Consider the following 17,538-nt stretch of genomic DNA (forward strand, 5'->3'; position numbering starts at 1 on the left):
ACGTCACGTCAACTGAGGAATAATCGTCAGTGGACTCGATAAAAATTCGAATGGCTGGCCAAATGGTTGACGTAGTTCATGAATCGACTCGGAAGTACAGCTCTGACCGAGCGGAAAGACAAGTTCGTCACCCGTGACCATCAGTCACCGGTCGCCAAACAAGGGCGGCCGCTCTTCGGCTTGGCCTCGATATGTCTTCGAGACGGAAACAAATGCGATATCACGGGCACGTGTCGAGATGATGGGAAGGAGGAAGGATATTATAGCGTGTAGTGAGGCCTGGAACATGCGTAAAAATGTTCCGGGATTTGTATACGGTCAAATAACGTTGAAAGGGGCGCGTAGCGCCCCACGAAATTTAGGGAAAAACTCGAAAACAAATAAAGTGAGAGAGAGAAAAGCTCACTTTCTATCACACATGACTAGGCCGGGCCCTTGGGATACAGCGGGGGGAGTGTATGTCTCGAGAACAGGCATGAAGATGAGAGTTGAGATGGAAGTTTGGCGAGAAACCTGGGTTGACGTTCAATACAAGTTGTGTACGTACTCGCGCCCATTTCATGCACAAGCGGCTACAGCGGCATTGCTGTCTTTCGCTCACAGTATATCTGCTGGTACTTTGTCTTTTTGGCTCTTCGTGTCCCTGGATGAAGTGCTTCAGACTCGTCTGAAAGACAAATCAAGCCGTAAGAAAGACAAGGCCCGACAAGATTCCGAGCACTGGACCGCCCGCCGCCCTTCCCACTCATTCTTCTCACATGTCCGCATTTGGTAACCTGTACAAATTCACTGACGAAAAGAGTGTAGCAAAGAATTGTATTAGCCTCTTGCTATGAGACCATGTACTCTTACTGTACTGACAAGATATTACTTTTATTGTATGTAAAGGCAAGAAGACAAGAAAAAAAACGTCAACAAGGGACTGTGCTTCCTTTCCCTCTGTTGAAACTCCACTCCAATCGTTGAATCTGCTCGTTTACAGGTCCTCCGTTGCTGTTTGAGGAGAGTGAGGGCGTGTTGGGTAACGTTTGCGGAATTCCTTAGCCTGATGATAACAATGTGGTTGTTTGAGCTAAACTACATGAGTAACACGAAGTAAAAACGTACCCAGGCAACGAGTTCACCTTTGCGAATAATGCGACTCCCTGTTGAGGCACTGTGCTGCTCTGGACTATCCAGATGACCCAGCCACTCTTCGCAACGTAGCTGCACATCTTCCGGAACTAAGTTCTTCGTAGCACTAGGGATTTGTGAGGATCTGTTATTCAGTGTTGGTTACGGAACGACTCCGAAAGGTAAAAGGGAGGACAACGTACATTTGGGACCTCTTGATTGTATCCCCACCGGCTCCCGAAAACTCGCATTCCTTCCCTTGTTCTTGAGCAACGGCACCCCCAGACGATCCCGTCATTCGCGTGACCCATGCCAATAGGTGAGAGATTTTATGGTGAAATAGTAGGAATCCGGCCAAAGCGATCGCAAAACTTGCAAAAAGACAGCACCAGCTGCCATAGAGATGAGTGGTACATGGGAGAGTAGCGCTGGCAGCCACGTCGTTGTCGGTATTACTGGCGGAGGTGAATGTTTCATAATTTGAGGGTTCGGGTATTCTTGAGATATTCGGAGGTTGATTAGATGAGCGGATTGTGCAGGGCAGTAGCGACGAAATTGAAAGGAAGCATAATATAATGCCTGGTTCGTCGTCGCTGGAGGCGACGACGACGATTAACGAAAAAAACGTGTTTCCTCGGTGTTTGAGCCAAACATGGCCAAACAAGGGCAACGGCAGACAGCCAGAAAGACAGCGGCTATCACGCGTCACAATTAAGCGGGGATGCCGGTTACGGAACCGTGACATCCCTGTCTTCTCTCAGAGAGAAGTACATGTAAACCTGACCAGTTAAACTCGGTTTTCCCACCGGTAATTCGGTAAGCACATTAGCCGCACCGGCCTTTTTCTTGCGTCGCACTGAAATTGACGAAGCAAGAAATACTAAAGTTCAATCTAAGATAACGAGCACATCCCCCATCCGAACGGCTACTCCTTCCTTAATGCCCTCCCCATCGACTTCACCGAAGCCCACAACCTTCTTTCCGACGTTCCGACTTCCAGCTTTGACAGGAATCTCGGTCTTCATGGCTTCTAGGATGATCAAAACATCACCAGCAGACTTGACTTCATCCCCCAATCTTGCTTTAATTTTCCATACAGAAGCATGGACAGGTGAAGTAACCGCAGTAGTTGCCTCTACAACATACCAAAATCCGAACAGTGAGCATCCCAAGATCGTAGGGTATGACGAGAGGATGCGGACCTGTAGAAAACGCCTCCGACTTCCCGGTGTCAATTGATCTGCTTGCTTTCTCCTTCGAGAGCTCCCATTCCCGCAACAGAACCTGTTCGATCGAATTGATCTCAACCCCAGCGCGTCGTTGTCCGCTTCTGAAGACTTCGATCTCCTGCTGTAACGGATCGACAAAGTCGAGGTATTCCTGTATTGCGAAGTTCACTTGCTCTATCTGTTGCTATTTCATTCAAACTGTTATCAAAATGGATAAAATCAAATACCCTGAACTTGTATTTTCCTGCATCAAACTCTCTCTCAACCTAAGAAATCCGCGAGTGGAACATTACGAATGATAAGTGAAAAGATTTGTTTCGCCTAACCGTGAAACACTCACCGCGAGATATTCTTCCTCACTGATGGGTTCGAACCTCACTTGGTCGAATGATTCAAAAAACCACGGTTTATCCGAGTGAAAGTCTTCTCCTTGACCCCATGTACTCCAACCTGGTAATGTCCTACCATAAAGCTGATACCCGCCGGGAGATTCGATGGGGTATATTGCGGCAACGACGCCCGCGATACCGATGGCTCCCTAGGAAATAGAAGGAAATAAAACTCAGATAGGACGGAGGGAGAGAAGGGAGCGATTACTCTGGGCGTGTAAGTCCGCGAAGGGTTCATTTTTTGCCCTACGAGTCTGCACCGCGGATCGATCTAGAGGGTACGCATTAAGGGAATGATGATTGTGATATGCATAGGACCACGAACCGGAATAATGAATGGTAATCCCAGGTAAAACCCTACACCAATAACAAGCTAGGAAGGTTGTGAGTTAAGACGAAGTAGGGGGAGTGACTCCAAGCGACATACAAAGTCTGTCGAAATCAACTTTCTCAGTGCTTCCTCACCGTCCTTCAATCCGTTATTCTTCGCGAGATACTCCACACAACCGGGCAGGTAAACGGCTTTGTCCCGAATTGTTCTCATATACTTATCGACAGCTTCTTTATTCCATCTATCATCCAACACGATCGGAAGAGTTACTCGCCGGCCTGGGAATGTCATCTTTGAATAGTCGTCTGGTGTCGCCTCGTAAGCTTCTACTAGAGTACCGACGAGGGTGTGCAGCGACGATATGACCGAAGCATCGAAGTGTACCTGATGCTAGATCGGAATATTGAATAATCCAGTGTTCAACTAAACGCACCATTGTCGACCTCACGCAGGGACAGAACCTTAGAACTCCCTCAATATTCCTTCGTTTGACCTCGCGTTCGAACTCGTGGATTCGAGCACGAACCACAAAGTCCATAGCCATTTCACCGAACTCGACCAGGATGCAGGAATCTCCGGCCTGTAAAAAGCCAGACATGTTATAATCGTGAATGGGTAGTGACAAAACAACATACCATACGAAAGACCACTTGTGGTTTTGTTGCTGAGGGGGGGATGACATGTATCTTCGGGTCGTAAGGCATGTCCACAAACTCAGCATGGGATATATTCAAGGCAGCTGTTGGCAGCTTATTTGACTTGATGCTGTCCTCGATGACGCGAATGAAGGATTCATTCTTCCGCTGAAGTGAACGTGCTTGGTCCCAGGTCACTCTCGTAAATTGAACCGTGTCTCCGGGATTGAATTGGCCAGTCTTCCACCTGATTGTTACCGTCAACCTGTCTCGGCGACTTTGACAGCTCTCCGGACGTACCAATCTGCTTCACATATTGTGAAGGCACATACATACCCTCCCATATCCGGACCCTCCACGGTAAGTATAACTGGAGTGTCGCCATTGATGTTGACAGTGCCCGGCGCATAGCCAACGTCTAAAATGTTAGAAGGATGTGAGCCACCCTCACCTCCATCTTCCCTTGCCCATAAGATGGTGCTCTCCCCTTCTAAACGAATCCCCATCCTATTGCTAGATGCGTCAACTTTCCAATGCGTAGAATACAAGCGTTGTATTCCATCAGAAGTAATGAACACCTCATCTTCATGAGGTCCAGGTAGAACATGTATAACCCAATGAGAGGGATATACAGGAATTGTATGAGAGGGCAGAGCGTAGCCTGTTGAGATGTCTGACGAAGGGCAGCCGCTGTCCGGATTCAAGGCTATTTCGTCGCCGGGTAGCAGTTTTCGTCCCTTGGATGACAGGGTCAGTTCATATAACGATATCGAACGATGTAACATCACACCTGATATCCACCGAGCCCCATCGACGTCGACTTGGACTCGAGATACTTCGGTACGTCGGGGAATCCCCCCCTGAAGGCGACATAGCATCGCAGGCCCCCTCCTCGGTCAGCAGCATGTTGAAGCAGCAGATTGCTATCAGCTGGAACTACGATCTTTGCCCACATCGCTTGCTGAACACCATTTACTGACACGTCGGCCGACTTCCCTGTAACAGCTACAACTGTCTCTACATGGAAACGCAGCTCAAAGTCAACATTTGGTACGACGATGACTTCCATTCCCTCAACCGTATGCGGATTCCCAACAAGTACGTTAGCTATCCTGAAAGCCATCGAGTCGATGGCCCCACTCCGAGGTACTCCGAAGCCAACCGTACGACCCGGATAATCTTGAATAGAACAATCCAATCCGGGAGATAACACTGTGAATGAGCTACGGTAAACTTCCACGGTCAACGAATGTTCGAGGATGTGCTACAAAAATGACAACTCACCTGGGTGTAAAATCAACCGTGTTCAAGAACTGCGTAGTCCCTCGACCGCTACGAAACACTTCAGATTTCACCACATATTTGAGATATTCCAGGTTATTCGGTGGCCCATGCACTTTAACTTCATTCAAAATGTAATCGAGTCGAGAGAGTGCTTCTTCTCTCGTTGACCCATAGACAATTAACTTGCAAATCAGGGGATCAAAGAAGGGTGAGATTGAGGTTCCGGTTGATACCTACAAACGGCCCTTACGATGAGCTACCGCAACTTGGAATATGCCAGCATACGCACCCAGCTTTCGACTCGTAGCCAATCGTAGCCTGCTTGTTCTCTCAAGTCAACGAACTGTAAAAGCCCCGGGCAGGGTTTGAATTCCTCGAAAGGATTTTCCGAGTAGACACGAGCTTCAATTGCGTGCCCATTAGCGGCCGGCACAAGGTTATGCAGATTTCGAGTCCGTCCGTTTTGCCGTTCGAAGATTCCCAACTCTATCATCCATTGCACGAGGTCCAACCCTGGACGAACCACCTCCGTGGCAGGATGCTCCACCTAATTTGGAAGCGTAAGTCAGAGGGGGAGTTTATCATGACAACCGAAACCATCATACTTGAATGCGGGTGTTCATTTCGAGGAAAAAGAAGTCTCCAGTTACATCGTCAACGATGAATTCCACGGTACCTGTAAGGATGAGCTCAGACGAGTCGAGGAGAAGAGCTAATCACATACCAGCTGAACTGTAATTGATTGATTTACCGAGGCGGACCGCAGCATCACACATGGTTTCTCTGAGACCTTTAGAGGATGGAACCTTGATCAGAAGAAAAGAATGGCAATGTTGTCCGGCGGACGCTACCTTCGTGTAGGGAAAAGAATGGACTTGGTGACTCCTCGATGACTTTCTGATGTCGTCTCTGGATGCTACATTCTCGCTCTCCTAGATGCACGACTTCGCCATTCCCATATCCGAAAATCTTGCAAAAGACATTTGACCTTCGAGGCCCCGTCATAGAAAAACGCCCACACCTGTATTTCAATATGACGCGCAGCTGGGAGATATCTCTCTATGAAAACTCTTCCGTCTCCAAAGAGAGCCTGATTTCAGGTGTTAGCATAGGGTCATTCGCACGATAAACAAGGTCAATATTCGCGTACCTTGGCTCGGTCAATCGTTCCCTGAAACTTCTCTCGAAGCTCATCTTCAGATGCACAAATCACCATACCCATCCCTCCTCCTCCAGAGGTCGCTTTTAGAATCACCGGATACCCAATCTTTGTTGCCACCACCGACACGGCATCCTCTTCATTCTCCACAACTCCGTCAGATCCAGGAACAACAGGAACCCCAGCATTGATCGCAACAGCTCTCGCCTCATGCTTCACACCCATGGTCCTGATCACATCGGGTTTCGGGCCAAGCCATGTGATACCATTCTCGACGAAAAGGTTTGCAGCCTCTGGGTCTTCCGAAAGGAAGCCATAACCAGGATGGATGAGAGAGACAGCATGCGTCTCGCAGATAGAAAGAATATCTCGAGCTGAGCGATAAGCACTTCCTTCCGGCTCGTTGCCAACGGGAAGAGCGACGGATTCGTCGGCCAGAGAGACATGGGGTGAGAGGGCATCAGATGGGGTGTAAATAGAAACCGTCCTTAAGCCCAACTTCTTTGCAGTGCGGAGGATTCGTACAGCGATTTCACCTCGATTTGCAATGAGAAGGGAAAGGCGTTGAGTAGACATGATGTTGCAGAGCTTGTAGTCGGAGGTCGACAGAAGTAAAGAAACTGTGTCATCAGAAAGATATTCTTGGACGTCAGCTGGACTCGATTGGGAATCAGATGGAGTCCTAGATCATTTGAGGCTCACGCGCTCAAGAGAAATGTGGATATCGTCATTAGGGGAAATTGAAAAGAGCGGGAACAAGCATTTTTCAGAATCACGTTTTATCTGAAACCGGCTGCAAGATTATGTTCATCTACCACGATCTTCACGAGCTTCGCGACCTCTACCGCACCCTATTCGACAAAATGAGAGTTTGAGTGGTTATCATGCAATACGAAACTCACTGGGGTGTCGGAATGGCAGCAGATAGAGACCTCGTCAACATCATCGCCGAACGGAAGATGGGATCCATCGACAGTCGTGATTTTTCGATGCTTGAGAAGCGTATTGACCTGTAGGTGGGATCAGACTTGAAAAAATGACGAAATTGCGAAATAATCAACTCACACGGCTCCTTACTGTCTCATGAGTCACCTGGGTGTGCACTCTGTGACCAAAACAAATTAGTTCCAGTAGATAACAGACAAGGGATTGAATTGGTGCTGACTGTGTGATGATAAGTTTCCCCTCTTGACTATAGTCCAGATCCGCGAACCATTCTGGAAAAAGTTCCATTATTATCCACCCAGGGTTAAGAACCAAGCATAAAAACACACCAGGAATAAACTTTACCTCGAGTTCTTTGGCAGCTTCCTGGTGTGCGGTTCCGGGCAGTCCAATAAAAGCGATGTTTTCCTCTGGAGTAGAGAATATCTTGCAGACCCCCACCGCAGCTCGTGCCAGAGGGAGGGACCTTGCAGTTTGTCCATAAACCGCCCCATGTGGCTTAATCTTTCGCTAGTCGTGAGAGAATTGTTCCATGATGGTACGGATAACCCCACGTGGTTGAGCTTCACACCATGTTTCGAAAGGAACCCTCGCAACGCTCCAACTTGATACACTAGGCATGATTCAAGCTCATCCTAAAGCGGGTCGTCAAAAAATCAAGGGCAATGTGATAGGAAATAAGCTCACCGGTTTCATCACCATCTCTCTTCTCCCAAAACCTTGTCGATCGGGGAGCGACGGATGCGCACCGACGCAGACACCATTCTCTTTCGCGAGTAGCACCGTGCGATCCATGATCGAAAAATCCCTATGAATGAGTAATGTTAGTATGGAGCATGATTAAGAGAACGTAAGCCGTGTCCATACGATGCATGGAAGCCACAAGCTATGTTCGCTAGATGTATAGTTTTCATCAAAGCCGCGTCGTCAGCCTGAAAAAGCTGAGGCCTGAGTTGACTAGCGCTAATCAAAAGATTGAGTAAACCGATACCATGGAATAGAGAGAAAATCCCTTCGTGAAACGTCAGCAGTCGAGCCAGCTTTGAAACAAAAAATACGCACCTCCCCCATGTCACAATTGACGGACGCCTTCAGTGATTGAACCATTATGAGAGTAGGAGACAAGACGGATTGGGAAAAACGTAAAAGCTGCAGATGGCATGGAGAGCTTACTGAGTCTGCTGACACGGTTTAATGTAAAGATTTCATTCCAGCTTTTCTCGCTCTACAGCAGGGTAGACGAACTCAAACAGTACCGGAGGAGGTTATGATAACTGGATTTTTAGGCCTCCCGCCCGGGCTGCCTTGTTCCTCAATCGCTGCTAAAACATCCATCCCATGTACTACTTCACCGAAGACAACGTGTCGGCCGTCGAGCTGAAAATAGAAGACGTGAGTCACTCGGAAGTAGAACCTTTGTAGAATAGAACACTTGCCCATGATGTCACGACCGTGGTAATGAAGAACTGAAAAGAAAAAGAATCAGCGAGTTGAATCTGGCAAAGCTGAGATTTATGTACGTACCTGAGAACCGTTCGTATTAGGACCACCGTTTGCCATAGATAACAGACCTGGCTTCGAGTGCTTGATTTTGAAGCTTTCGTCTATCATGAAACACGCTCAGTCCACGACTATGAAAGAAAACATTCGGCGGTTGGGTACCAGCAAATTTTGGGCCATAGATCGATTTTCCACCGGTGCCATCGTTCTTGGTAAGATCTCCACCTTGCGCCATGAACTAAAAGAGTCAGCTAGAGGAATACAATAAATACGTGAAGGAAACGCACACCCGGAATTATCCTATGAAATCTACACCCTTTGTAGCCGAAGCCATGCTGTCCAGTCGCGAGTTCTCTGAAGTTTCTGCATGTTTTTGGCACAATATCATCGTACAACCTGAAGACCATACGCCCAACATAATTCGAATTGATAGTGATGTCAAACTGGCCGAATAAGTTTCAGAAGAGGAGTAAAGCTTGCAGAGAGGGAAGGAAACCAACAAAGACGTCGGTGCTATTTAAAGATGAATCAGTTACTGTAGAGCCTAACGTGTTAAATATACCGACTGTGGAATAGAATGACTAGAGTAGGAAGCGAAGGGACGATCAATTGTAAGGACCACGGTGAACATTTGAACCGTGAGAACATGATCATATTGATAAGATACGATTACGATTACTCACCTGATTAGGGACTTCAACTCCATTCGATTCATTATGATCTCAAACACAGGTCGCCTGGAGATGCAAATGATGGACTACCCTAGGTTTACCTGACCTTATATACGTCTTCCACCGGACCTTGCGTAAGGGATCAAAATTCCTCACATCCACTCAAATATTTCTTAAAGATTCCTCTCAAAAGTACCGGCGCTCTCCAAGTTTCGTTCGCCTCAATCCACGGCTCAAGTTCATGGTCTTGATGAAGAAGATTTATTCAATCCGAATCAAACGACGCTCGCAAGCACCAATACCCTATATCCTGACTGTATGGACTCCATAACTTGACCGAAAGTGATGCTAAATCATCCGTTGTAACACGGGATTCGCGCAAGAATGGGCCATGCAATCTAGCATCCAGACATCGCTACACGATTGACTGGTTGAAATCAACGCCCGATATCGCAGAATTCGGCGTATAATCTCGAAAACAGCTGTAATTCTCCGCTTTTCCCCCATATGCGTCAATCTTCTTACGCCTTGCTGAGCTATTTTGTTAAAGATCCTGTAAATTTTCTCCCTCAGATCTTTCCCAACAAGTCTTCGAATCGTCAAAAAATTGGTCCTACCTTCCGATCGCGGAAATCTGGACCACATTTCTACGATTTACCCGCCTTTGACATCAAAAGTACTCAAGGTTTTCGCATTATTTGATATGTCGAACAGAAATCCATGATATCGAGTCTTCGCTTCAAAATCCATGCCAATCCCGATATGCAAATTACTCTGTTTTTTTCAAGACAACACCGGAAATCAGATATTTGTCGTTCATGTAGAACTTCTGTATGCTTCTTACTTCTCTTTGAGAGTTCTGATCTCCACATCGAGCAACAAAGGCTTTACGGCCTTGTAGCCATGCTATCATTTCTCTCACGTCGCAGATGTAGGTGCGCAACACGACGGACTTCCTTCCCCTCTCCACGTTCTCAGGATAATTGTGTCAGGCCGGTTGGAGTCTCATGTCGAACGCAGCCACACAACGTACGTAAACGTGTGCCACCTCTGTTGTTATTCTGTTCAACTCAAGGTAATTTTCCGGGGGCCTTTCCATTCGGACTTATCCGAGACATCTTTCCAGCTGCTTACGGGTAGTATTCGGTGATGTCAGACCAGAGAAGTGCGTCAATACTTCGCAACTCGGAAACTTGCATCAATCACGGAATCTTCGACTTGTCGCACGATAATTCAGCAAGTCAAGGCACAAGTGGAACTTTAAACTAACTCCTACGTACCCCACACGGAAGATACCGCGAGAGAAGACGAACCTCTGCTGAAAATGATCCCAACCTTCAAGGTCGAACCTTTCAAGCAGAATCGAACTGTGGCCTGATGCAATCGGGAAGGTCACAATGCGTTGAACATTATTCGGTCTTCCGCGTCGTAAACGGAGGGAGGTCACTGAGGGAAGGATTTCAACAATCAAAACTCTGCAGCATGGTCCTGATAAGGACGGGTGACAAGTTTAGCTCAACTTCATCATTGCCACTTTTCATCATGAAAAGGATGCGGCGATGTCGATGATGAGCGACGGACATTCATTTACTTCCGACGGCCCTCCGAAAAACTTTACGGGACTACTAAACACACCTGTATATGACTCGGATGTCAACCAAACCCCCGGTTTACATCGAAACGGACGCCCTCGCAGCGATACTTGACGAACGTAGACCTCGAGAAACGACGTGTTTTCGCCTTCGTACGTACTTGACCGAAAGACTTCCGACAGTGGTAACTCAATCTAACACGGATGTAGTTGGGATGACAATCGTGGAAGAGACCGAGATGGCTATTTTTCGACGCCACCTATTTCCTATGAAGCACCCAATTACATCATAAGTAGGTGCTCTTCGACTTCTATCGCTCGTCTCAGGTCGCACGTAATTCTGTACCCGCGTATGGCAAAGCCAGGGAGTGAGTCAGGAAGCTCAAAGGGAGCTGGTGAATGTATGGGAGTGAGAACACAGATTCGGCAGGACTGACACCTCATTAATGAAGTGGCGTCTTCGAGAGTATCAATGGGACGGAAGGTAATATTCAGCGAAGTACAATTCCCACCAATGCACTCTGTTTGAATTCACCTTTCACCGGTACGGTCTAAAGACATGCTGTTCAGCGACCATCTGGAAAATGGAACATACTGTGCTGTCATCCAAAGCTAGGAAAACACGGGAATCAGCCTTTCATAAAGTTCAGAACCACCTCGTGGGTCCGTTTTATTATTTACCGTACGTGAATCACAATCTGCTCTGAGAAAAATATCCAGAATCCGAACAAAAACTGAATAACACGTATCGTTAGGCATCAACGGTTCCCTCCTTCCTTCTTGAGAAGGTCCGCCGCCCTCTCAGCCACGATAAACACTGGAGTGTGTGTATGGGTTCCGGGTAGGAATGGCTGATTGTAAATTGTCAAATGAGACGTGGCTTTGACTGGCAGAAAACAGAGATAAAAAAAGAAGACACATACGAATACAGAGGCATCAACTATTCTGACGCCTGCCGCACCCTTCAACCTCAAGCTCGGGTCCACCACACCCTCCTTATTCCCTTTCCTACTCATTGCAGCGGTTCCAGAGGGGTGTCTCAACGAGAATACACTTGACCTTGCCAGCTCATCGATCCCTTTGTGATCATCCCTATCAGGCAGCCTCACGTTCCCGACAGGTTCCATCAGGTAGTCTTTGAAGATGGTGGCGTTCAAAAATCTACTGGCAGCCCATATCCGGCTCTGAGCACGTACAAGTCGGATCCTTCTTCCAAAGATTTGGGGTTGATGAGTGGGGAGTCATAGGGATCTGATCTGGCCAACTGTAATCAAAGCGCGTGAGAGGGGTGTCCGTGTCGTCGAGGTACCATTTCCATATACTCACGCGACCTAGGCTCATATCAGAAATAATAATACCAAACGACGCTCTAGTTGGGTACGATATTGTGCTGCGCGGTGAGAAATCAATCGGTAAGTCATGATTGTACCCTGAAAACCACTCGGGAGAGCACAAACCAAGAAAATGGCTGGCGTTCTTCCCAGATGCTGGGTCCGATAAATTAAACATCTGCTTGAACCCCTCTAATTCCTTATCCGTCATTCTAAAATGACCCCTCATATTTGTATTCGTAATTGTCAATGGACCCGTCCGAGTCCCGACTCTCGTTCCATTGTTTCAACCATTGCAAACGATCAGAATCCGTGGGGAACAACTCATTCGTATAAAACGCGATTCGAAGGGCAGTATGATCAGCAAATCTATCCCCGACGGAAGGGTTGTCAATCAATGTTTCGAATCCAAATGCGTTTTGGGGCCAATGCCGGAAAGTATCAGAAGTTGTGGAGTACGGATCGCACCGGCAGAAATGACGATCTCCTTGTTGGCCGTGAACATGATACGAGGTCCAGGGGGGAATGTAACTATAGTTAGAATGTCATTGGAGGCGAATGAAACCCGCGAAGCGAAGCTGAATCCTGGATCTCACCAGTACTATTCGATTGCGATCCAGAAACTTCGACTGTACGAACCCTCAACCCTTGTGAACCGGGATAGGGAGCATCAGGAACAATACGAGTCGCCAATGTGGGATGATATCTATATCGTGGTCCTTCACAAATGATGGGTGGAGATACGCCGTCGCTTTCGGAATGTGTATAACTGATAGCCTGCATGGATAATGGTGCGTGAACGGGAGACTGAGTAGTTAATGTCAAAGCATGGATTACTCGGATTACTTACCGACACCAAGCTCCTGTCCATCATTCATATCTCGGATATACGTAAACTCCTCCCCAAGTTCTTTGGAAGCTGCTTTGACTTTGGAATCAAGAGGTAAGGGATAGTTGCAGACGCTATCATCGACAAGACCGGAATGGCCATGTGCAGGGCTATCGACCTGTCCTGTAGTATCGTGGCCATCTTGAAGAAACATGCTTCAGCTGGGGAAGCGAAGTTACTATCGGCGGAGTGAGACGCTCATTCTGTTGGATCGAATGGTTGTTGTTGAGGGAGTTCACTTCTAGAGAACGGAAATTTAACTGACTCGTATAAGGCATCAAACTCTTCCAAGACCATGCGTCGTCGTCCGTGACCTTTGCAATGTTGTCATGCATCTCCGAAGGTCCCCGAGTATATGCCCCGTCACCTGTGTATGGAGAGTGGTATTAGAGGAGGCACCGCAGACCGGAAACAGAAACGTACTGATGCTACTGCTTCCGCCTAGGACACATCCTGATTACACTTCGATTATTTGGATGTAATTAAGGAATAGACCTATATAATGCGCTCAGTAGGATGACGTGACAGTTGTTGGGGCGCAGAGCTCACACCTAATTCCAATCTAACTCCCTTCCCAAAGCAGTATCATAATAAGCCGGTACTTGGAGGTTGATATTGTTATTGAGGTTGAGATCTGAAATGACCAAAACCTATGGTAAGCAATACAACCACCAGATCTTGAGGCAATCAAAAACGCCTCACGTTCCACCAGCCTCGACAACCGACACCGAATTCTTTTGTCTTCTGCAAGGCGGTGAGCAACGGCAAGACCTGCTGTTCCGCCTGCATCAACAACAATCATGTCAGTGACAGTGGGAGAAACAAATTGAAACCGGTTCCTCCAACGACGATGAAATCGTAAACCTTCTTTGGAGCGGGCAGCTGGGAAAGGCTTATGTAGATTTTACCTGCTAGACAAGGAGGCTGTAGAGAGGGCTGCAAGAAACGAGGAGACTATGATGGTCATCATCGTTTGAATACAAGGAGATGCATCCACTGAATCGTATGGATACTGGTAGTTGCACAGGCCCTAAGCTAACCAAGCTCTGAGTTGAAAACCACTTACGATCCGATTATCGTGCGCAGCCCCCTGCAAGTCAATCTTCCTCTTGAGCGATCCTGAAAAGACGCGTTGCTGTGGATGGATTACATTTCATGAAAGGCGTAACGTGGAGAGGTCAGGTAAGTTTGGCCCGTGTGGCCACCGAGGCCATTCGTTGTCTATATCAAATAAACCACCCTCTCTCTTGTCAAAGTTAAGGCACTACCACTTGGACATCTTTGCCCTTGACATTTTCCTTGATCAGTTGCTGCTTCAAAGCGAGAGTCGGTTCCGACATCGTCCGGCCGAAAAAATTGTGAAGTCCAGTCCCCCTAATGAGCAATCCCTGAGGGGATGGTAGGCGGAAACAAGCACCTGCCTCTTTCGGATGACAGCTGCGTGCCTGTCTCTGCTTCCGATTATGCCGACGCTTGCACGGTGCAACGGCCGAAATACTCAACACTGTATCCTTCAGTCTGAGTGTATGTACGGTATTCTAGATATAATAAATTATTATGATTTTCTGCCTTCTCCACCTGGCCCGGCCTCGACCATGTCAAGTTTCTCATATAATGCATGCACGAAAAAAACATGGCAAAAGAAATCTTGCCCAAGTCCAACTCTGTTTCACTTATGTTGATTTTCTTTAGCTGCGCTCTTTTAAGTTTGGTATGAACTCAAACTTTCACTAATGGACAAAGAAAACGTCGGCCCACCCGCTGCAGGAGACACAATAAATCTCCTTACTACCAGACAACTTCAGTCTTCTGGGACCTACCATGTACGTGCTGAGATGGTCGGGATATTCAGATGGCATGTCACCTCTCCTACAAAAATGCTGGACAACACTCCTCCTCTTTTCACTAAAAAACATAGAGAACATATATGTACTTGGTATGTATGGTGCATTGAATAATATGTTAGTGCATACTACACTCTTGCTTGTACAGTATTGAGGGACTTAGAAATTTCGCTCGTCCCATAGTTTGGTGACGTCATTATTGAGGCACAGCTGTCAAAAAGCTGTCATCTGAAAGAGGCAGGTGCGTTTCCGCTTACCATCCTCCCTGAGGCTTCATGATATCATGGAACACCTCAGTCCAGCATCTGACAGGTAACGTAACCACCACACAGGCCCCCCAAAAAGCCGTGAGAAACCGGCCTTAGTGGCGTTCTACACCAACCACATTTCCCTGGCACTGTGTACTACGGCTCTCTACTCGCCCTCAATATCTTGTTCCCTCTGTCCCTCAAATCCTCCACTGCTGATATAGGACAGAGGACACGACATTGGTCCTTAACGTCATCTCGGTACTATGGGAACCACCCACCAATCCCGGGTTTGGATATACTGCTCTACCCTCGCTACATGTCTTCCCCGCTACCCACTCAGTTTATACTCTCTCTATCCATTACATTCACCGGCACTTTTGCGACCCATAAGGCACAAATTAAGCCTCTCGCAGCATTGTGTTACCGTGGGAACTTCCATATCCTGAATTTTGAGGTGCTACGACCTAGCAGGTGTGTAGAAATGCCTCATTCCTTTCGTCGGCCCACCGTTAATGGGCGAAGTATACCACTCAAGAGTCAACCTAATATCAGAGCTACGGGAGTAGCACCAACACCAAATCAACCCAAAAACTAGTAAACCTCCATGTAAAGTCTATCAATAACTCTACACACCAGGAAAGATTGCAAGGGTGGACTGCTTGGCAAAGGTTACGCACAAGATCACAGTCTCAATATCGTATGAAGGTTTTATGAAATCAATGTGTAACTGCAAGTGTAAAACACCACAGCTACGGTGACTCTAGGGTTGTAGGGGCTCTGTTTATTGTCCAGTGGACTAAGTGGGACTATGAATTTTGTCTACGGTAAGACTAATTCGAACGAGTGGAGACTATTGCCCTCGACGGACACGAAAACCAAGTCCTCGGCGGACACAAACGCTAAGACCCTCGACGGATCACGAAACAGTAATCAAGACCTCGGCGGCCTATGGACGGATAGTTCTCTAGTTTTGACCTCGACGGTCTCGTATAGTTCAAATCAAATCTTATCGTTTCACTGCACAAAGACAGGGCAAATCTCTCTATTGGGCGTCAAGAGCAGTTACTCACGGGCAACCCACTCAGGACTTTCCTACGCACGGGTAGTACTTTTTTATCTATGGATACATGAGCTGCTTTTATACTACTTCTACGCTAGCTTTGTAATCCTATCTCTACTTGTTCTATCTCTAAAAATAATGCATCGTAGCTACGAATCCATGCAGAGTCTTATCGCTAGGGACTGCTACATGTGCAGAATCTTGTCTACGGAGCTTTTCCGTATTCGAATCATATGTTTTGGACCAATCTGGACCGTTCTTCATTCTTGTTTCAGCATGTAGAATGGACCTACATAGGCGTACCATATGGTATTTCCTGCCTACGGACCTTATCCTGTATTTCGACGTTATCAAATCATATGGACTTTGTGTGTCCAAGTAGTTCCAGCATATGGATCCAGAGTTCCGAATCGCCGTAGCACATGAACAGCGTGGACTCCGAGATCCGTTGTTCATTCCTGCCTGGTTCCTAGGTACTCTATCTGTGATCTGGGATCTGTATCATGTCTTTTTGTCTTTTCCTTAGATCGGGACTCGATCTACGGTCATATCAAATTTCTCCTAGTCTGCGTGGTCCTATGTCCGATTTCTTGTCAACTAAATCCCCCGTAGAAGTAGGTACTCCTAGTATGAAGGTCTTTTGACTTTGTTAAGTTCTGCTACGAACGGTTCTGTGAAGACTACCAGTCTTCTAATAGTACAATCCCTTGATATGCCAGTGCATAGTAGAATGTAGAGAGTAGAACTCGGTGGATTACCACTTAAGTCCTCTGCTCATAGTGTTCTACAGGTTTCGAACGATCATACAGTTTTCTGACACGATCTACGGCTCTCTCTAACTGGTCTAGCTGCGCCTACGGCACATTCTACTAGCGGCACTAGCTTTAACTAGCAATTTGGGCTCACTCTAGTTCTTAATACGATAAATATCGCTCCGTGGCACTGTTTTAAAGTGCAAAAAGAACCGTGTAGCATAGTCAACTAAGTCGCATTATCTCCCCCAAACAAAAGAGGACTGTCCCCAGTCCATCTACGGACTGAACACAACATCATCTTCTATCGTTTGAATTGATCTACGGCTCTTTCATTTGGTAGTTCTACTAAAAGCCTTCAAAATGGCCCGTAGATCTACTTAATCCTTTCTACGGTGTACACTCTAGCGTACAACCGTCAAGTCTCTGACTTAGAGAAATTTTGAGCTCAAGCTCTACGCTGACCAGCGCTAATGTTCCCAAAAAGGAAATGTTCCGACATCAAAATGATTTTCCCACGCCAGAACTCCTACGATGCAATGTTCCGTCGTTAATTACTTCCAT

At 47.0% G+C, this 17,538-nt stretch overlaps 6 protein-coding genes across 6 annotated transcripts; all 6 read right to left on the reverse strand.

Moving 5' to 3' along the window:
• Positions 1–887: 887 nt before the first annotated feature.
• E1B28_013231 (uncharacterized protein) lies at positions 888–1,759 on the reverse strand. Its single transcript, XM_043158376.1, has 3 exons — positions 1,317–1,759; positions 1,108–1,258; positions 888–1,045 (listed from the first exon to the last, which is right to left on the reverse strand). The coding sequence occupies exons 1-3, from the start codon at positions 1,409–1,411 to the stop codon at positions 977–979; spliced, it is 315 nt and encodes a 104-aa protein (XP_043003721.1). The 5' UTR covers positions 1,412–1,759; the 3' UTR covers positions 888–976.
• A 241-nt stretch (positions 1,760–2,000) lies between these two features.
• On the reverse strand, positions 2,001–6,716 carry E1B28_013232 (uncharacterized protein; the record flags this gene model as incomplete). The annotated part of the gene is made up of 18 exons (XM_043158377.1): positions 2,001–2,248; positions 2,316–2,520; positions 2,570–2,608; positions 2,683–2,880; positions 2,940–3,002; positions 3,057–3,104; positions 3,159–3,446; positions 3,496–3,642; positions 3,698–3,944; positions 3,998–4,434; positions 4,488–4,920; positions 4,982–5,214; positions 5,271–5,528; positions 5,587–5,657; positions 5,706–5,771; positions 5,833–5,950; positions 6,003–6,071; positions 6,132–6,716. 18 exons carry the CDS (start codon positions 6,714–6,716, stop codon positions 2,001–2,003), a joined length of 3,753 nt encoding a protein of 1,250 aa, XP_043003722.1.
• A 203-nt stretch (positions 6,717–6,919) lies between these two features.
• E1B28_013233 (uncharacterized protein) lies at positions 6,920–8,192 on the reverse strand (the record flags this gene model as incomplete). The annotated part of the gene is made up of 10 exons (XM_043158378.1): positions 6,920–6,991; positions 7,043–7,150; positions 7,206–7,245; positions 7,306–7,357; positions 7,415–7,589; positions 7,640–7,720; positions 7,773–7,893; positions 7,953–8,017; positions 8,077–8,097; positions 8,148–8,192. The coding sequence occupies 10 exons, from the start codon at positions 8,190–8,192 to the stop codon at positions 6,920–6,922; spliced, it is 780 nt and encodes a 259-aa protein (XP_043003723.1).
• A 138-nt stretch (positions 8,193–8,330) lies between these two features.
• On the reverse strand, positions 8,331–9,216 carry PPI1_2 (cyclophilin peptidyl-prolyl cis-trans isomerase Cyp2; the record flags this gene model as incomplete). The annotated part of the gene is made up of 7 exons (XM_043158379.1): positions 8,331–8,462; positions 8,522–8,551; positions 8,610–8,689; positions 8,748–8,823; positions 8,873–9,028; positions 9,086–9,098; positions 9,152–9,216. 7 exons carry the CDS (start codon positions 9,214–9,216, stop codon positions 8,331–8,333), a joined length of 552 nt encoding a protein of 183 aa, XP_043003724.1.
• Positions 9,217–11,605: 2,389 nt separating this feature from the next.
• Positions 11,606–11,974, reverse strand: E1B28_013235 (uncharacterized protein; the record flags this gene model as incomplete). The annotated part of the gene is made up of 2 exons (XM_043158380.1): positions 11,606–11,698; positions 11,771–11,974. 2 exons carry the CDS (start codon positions 11,972–11,974, stop codon positions 11,606–11,608), a joined length of 297 nt encoding a protein of 98 aa, XP_043003725.1.
• Positions 11,975–12,572: 598 nt separating this feature from the next.
• On the reverse strand, positions 12,573–13,052 carry E1B28_013236 (uncharacterized protein; the record flags this gene model as incomplete). Its single annotated transcript, XM_043158381.1, has 3 exons — positions 12,573–12,709; positions 12,775–12,955; positions 13,029–13,052. The coding sequence occupies 3 exons, from the start codon at positions 13,050–13,052 to the stop codon at positions 12,573–12,575; spliced, it is 342 nt and encodes a 113-aa protein (XP_043003726.1).
• Positions 13,053–17,538: the final 4,486 nt, after the last annotated feature.

Source organism: Marasmius oreades, chromosome 9 (assembly GCF_018924745.1).
Source record: "Marasmius oreades isolate 03SP1 chromosome 9, whole genome shotgun sequence".
NCBI lineage: Eukaryota > Fungi > Basidiomycota > Agaricomycetes > Agaricales > Marasmiaceae > Marasmius > Marasmius oreades.

What these genes read in the sequence shown, in the direction of transcription:
- E1B28_013231 (XM_043158376.1), bottom strand. Translation starts at nt 1,411, where the DNA reads ATGACGGGATCGTCTGGGGGTGCCGTTGCTCAAGAACAAGGGAAGGAA. An exon ending in ACAATCAAGAGGTCCCAAAT is followed by an intron (nt 1,259 to 1,316) that starts GTACGTTGTCCT and finishes ACTGAATAACAG; the next exon opens with ATCCTCACAAATCCCTAGTG. An exon ending in AAGGTGAACTCGTTGCCTGG is followed by an intron (nt 1,046 to 1,107) that starts GTACGTTTTTAC and finishes TGTTATCATCAG; the next exon opens with GCTAAGGAATTCCGCAAACG.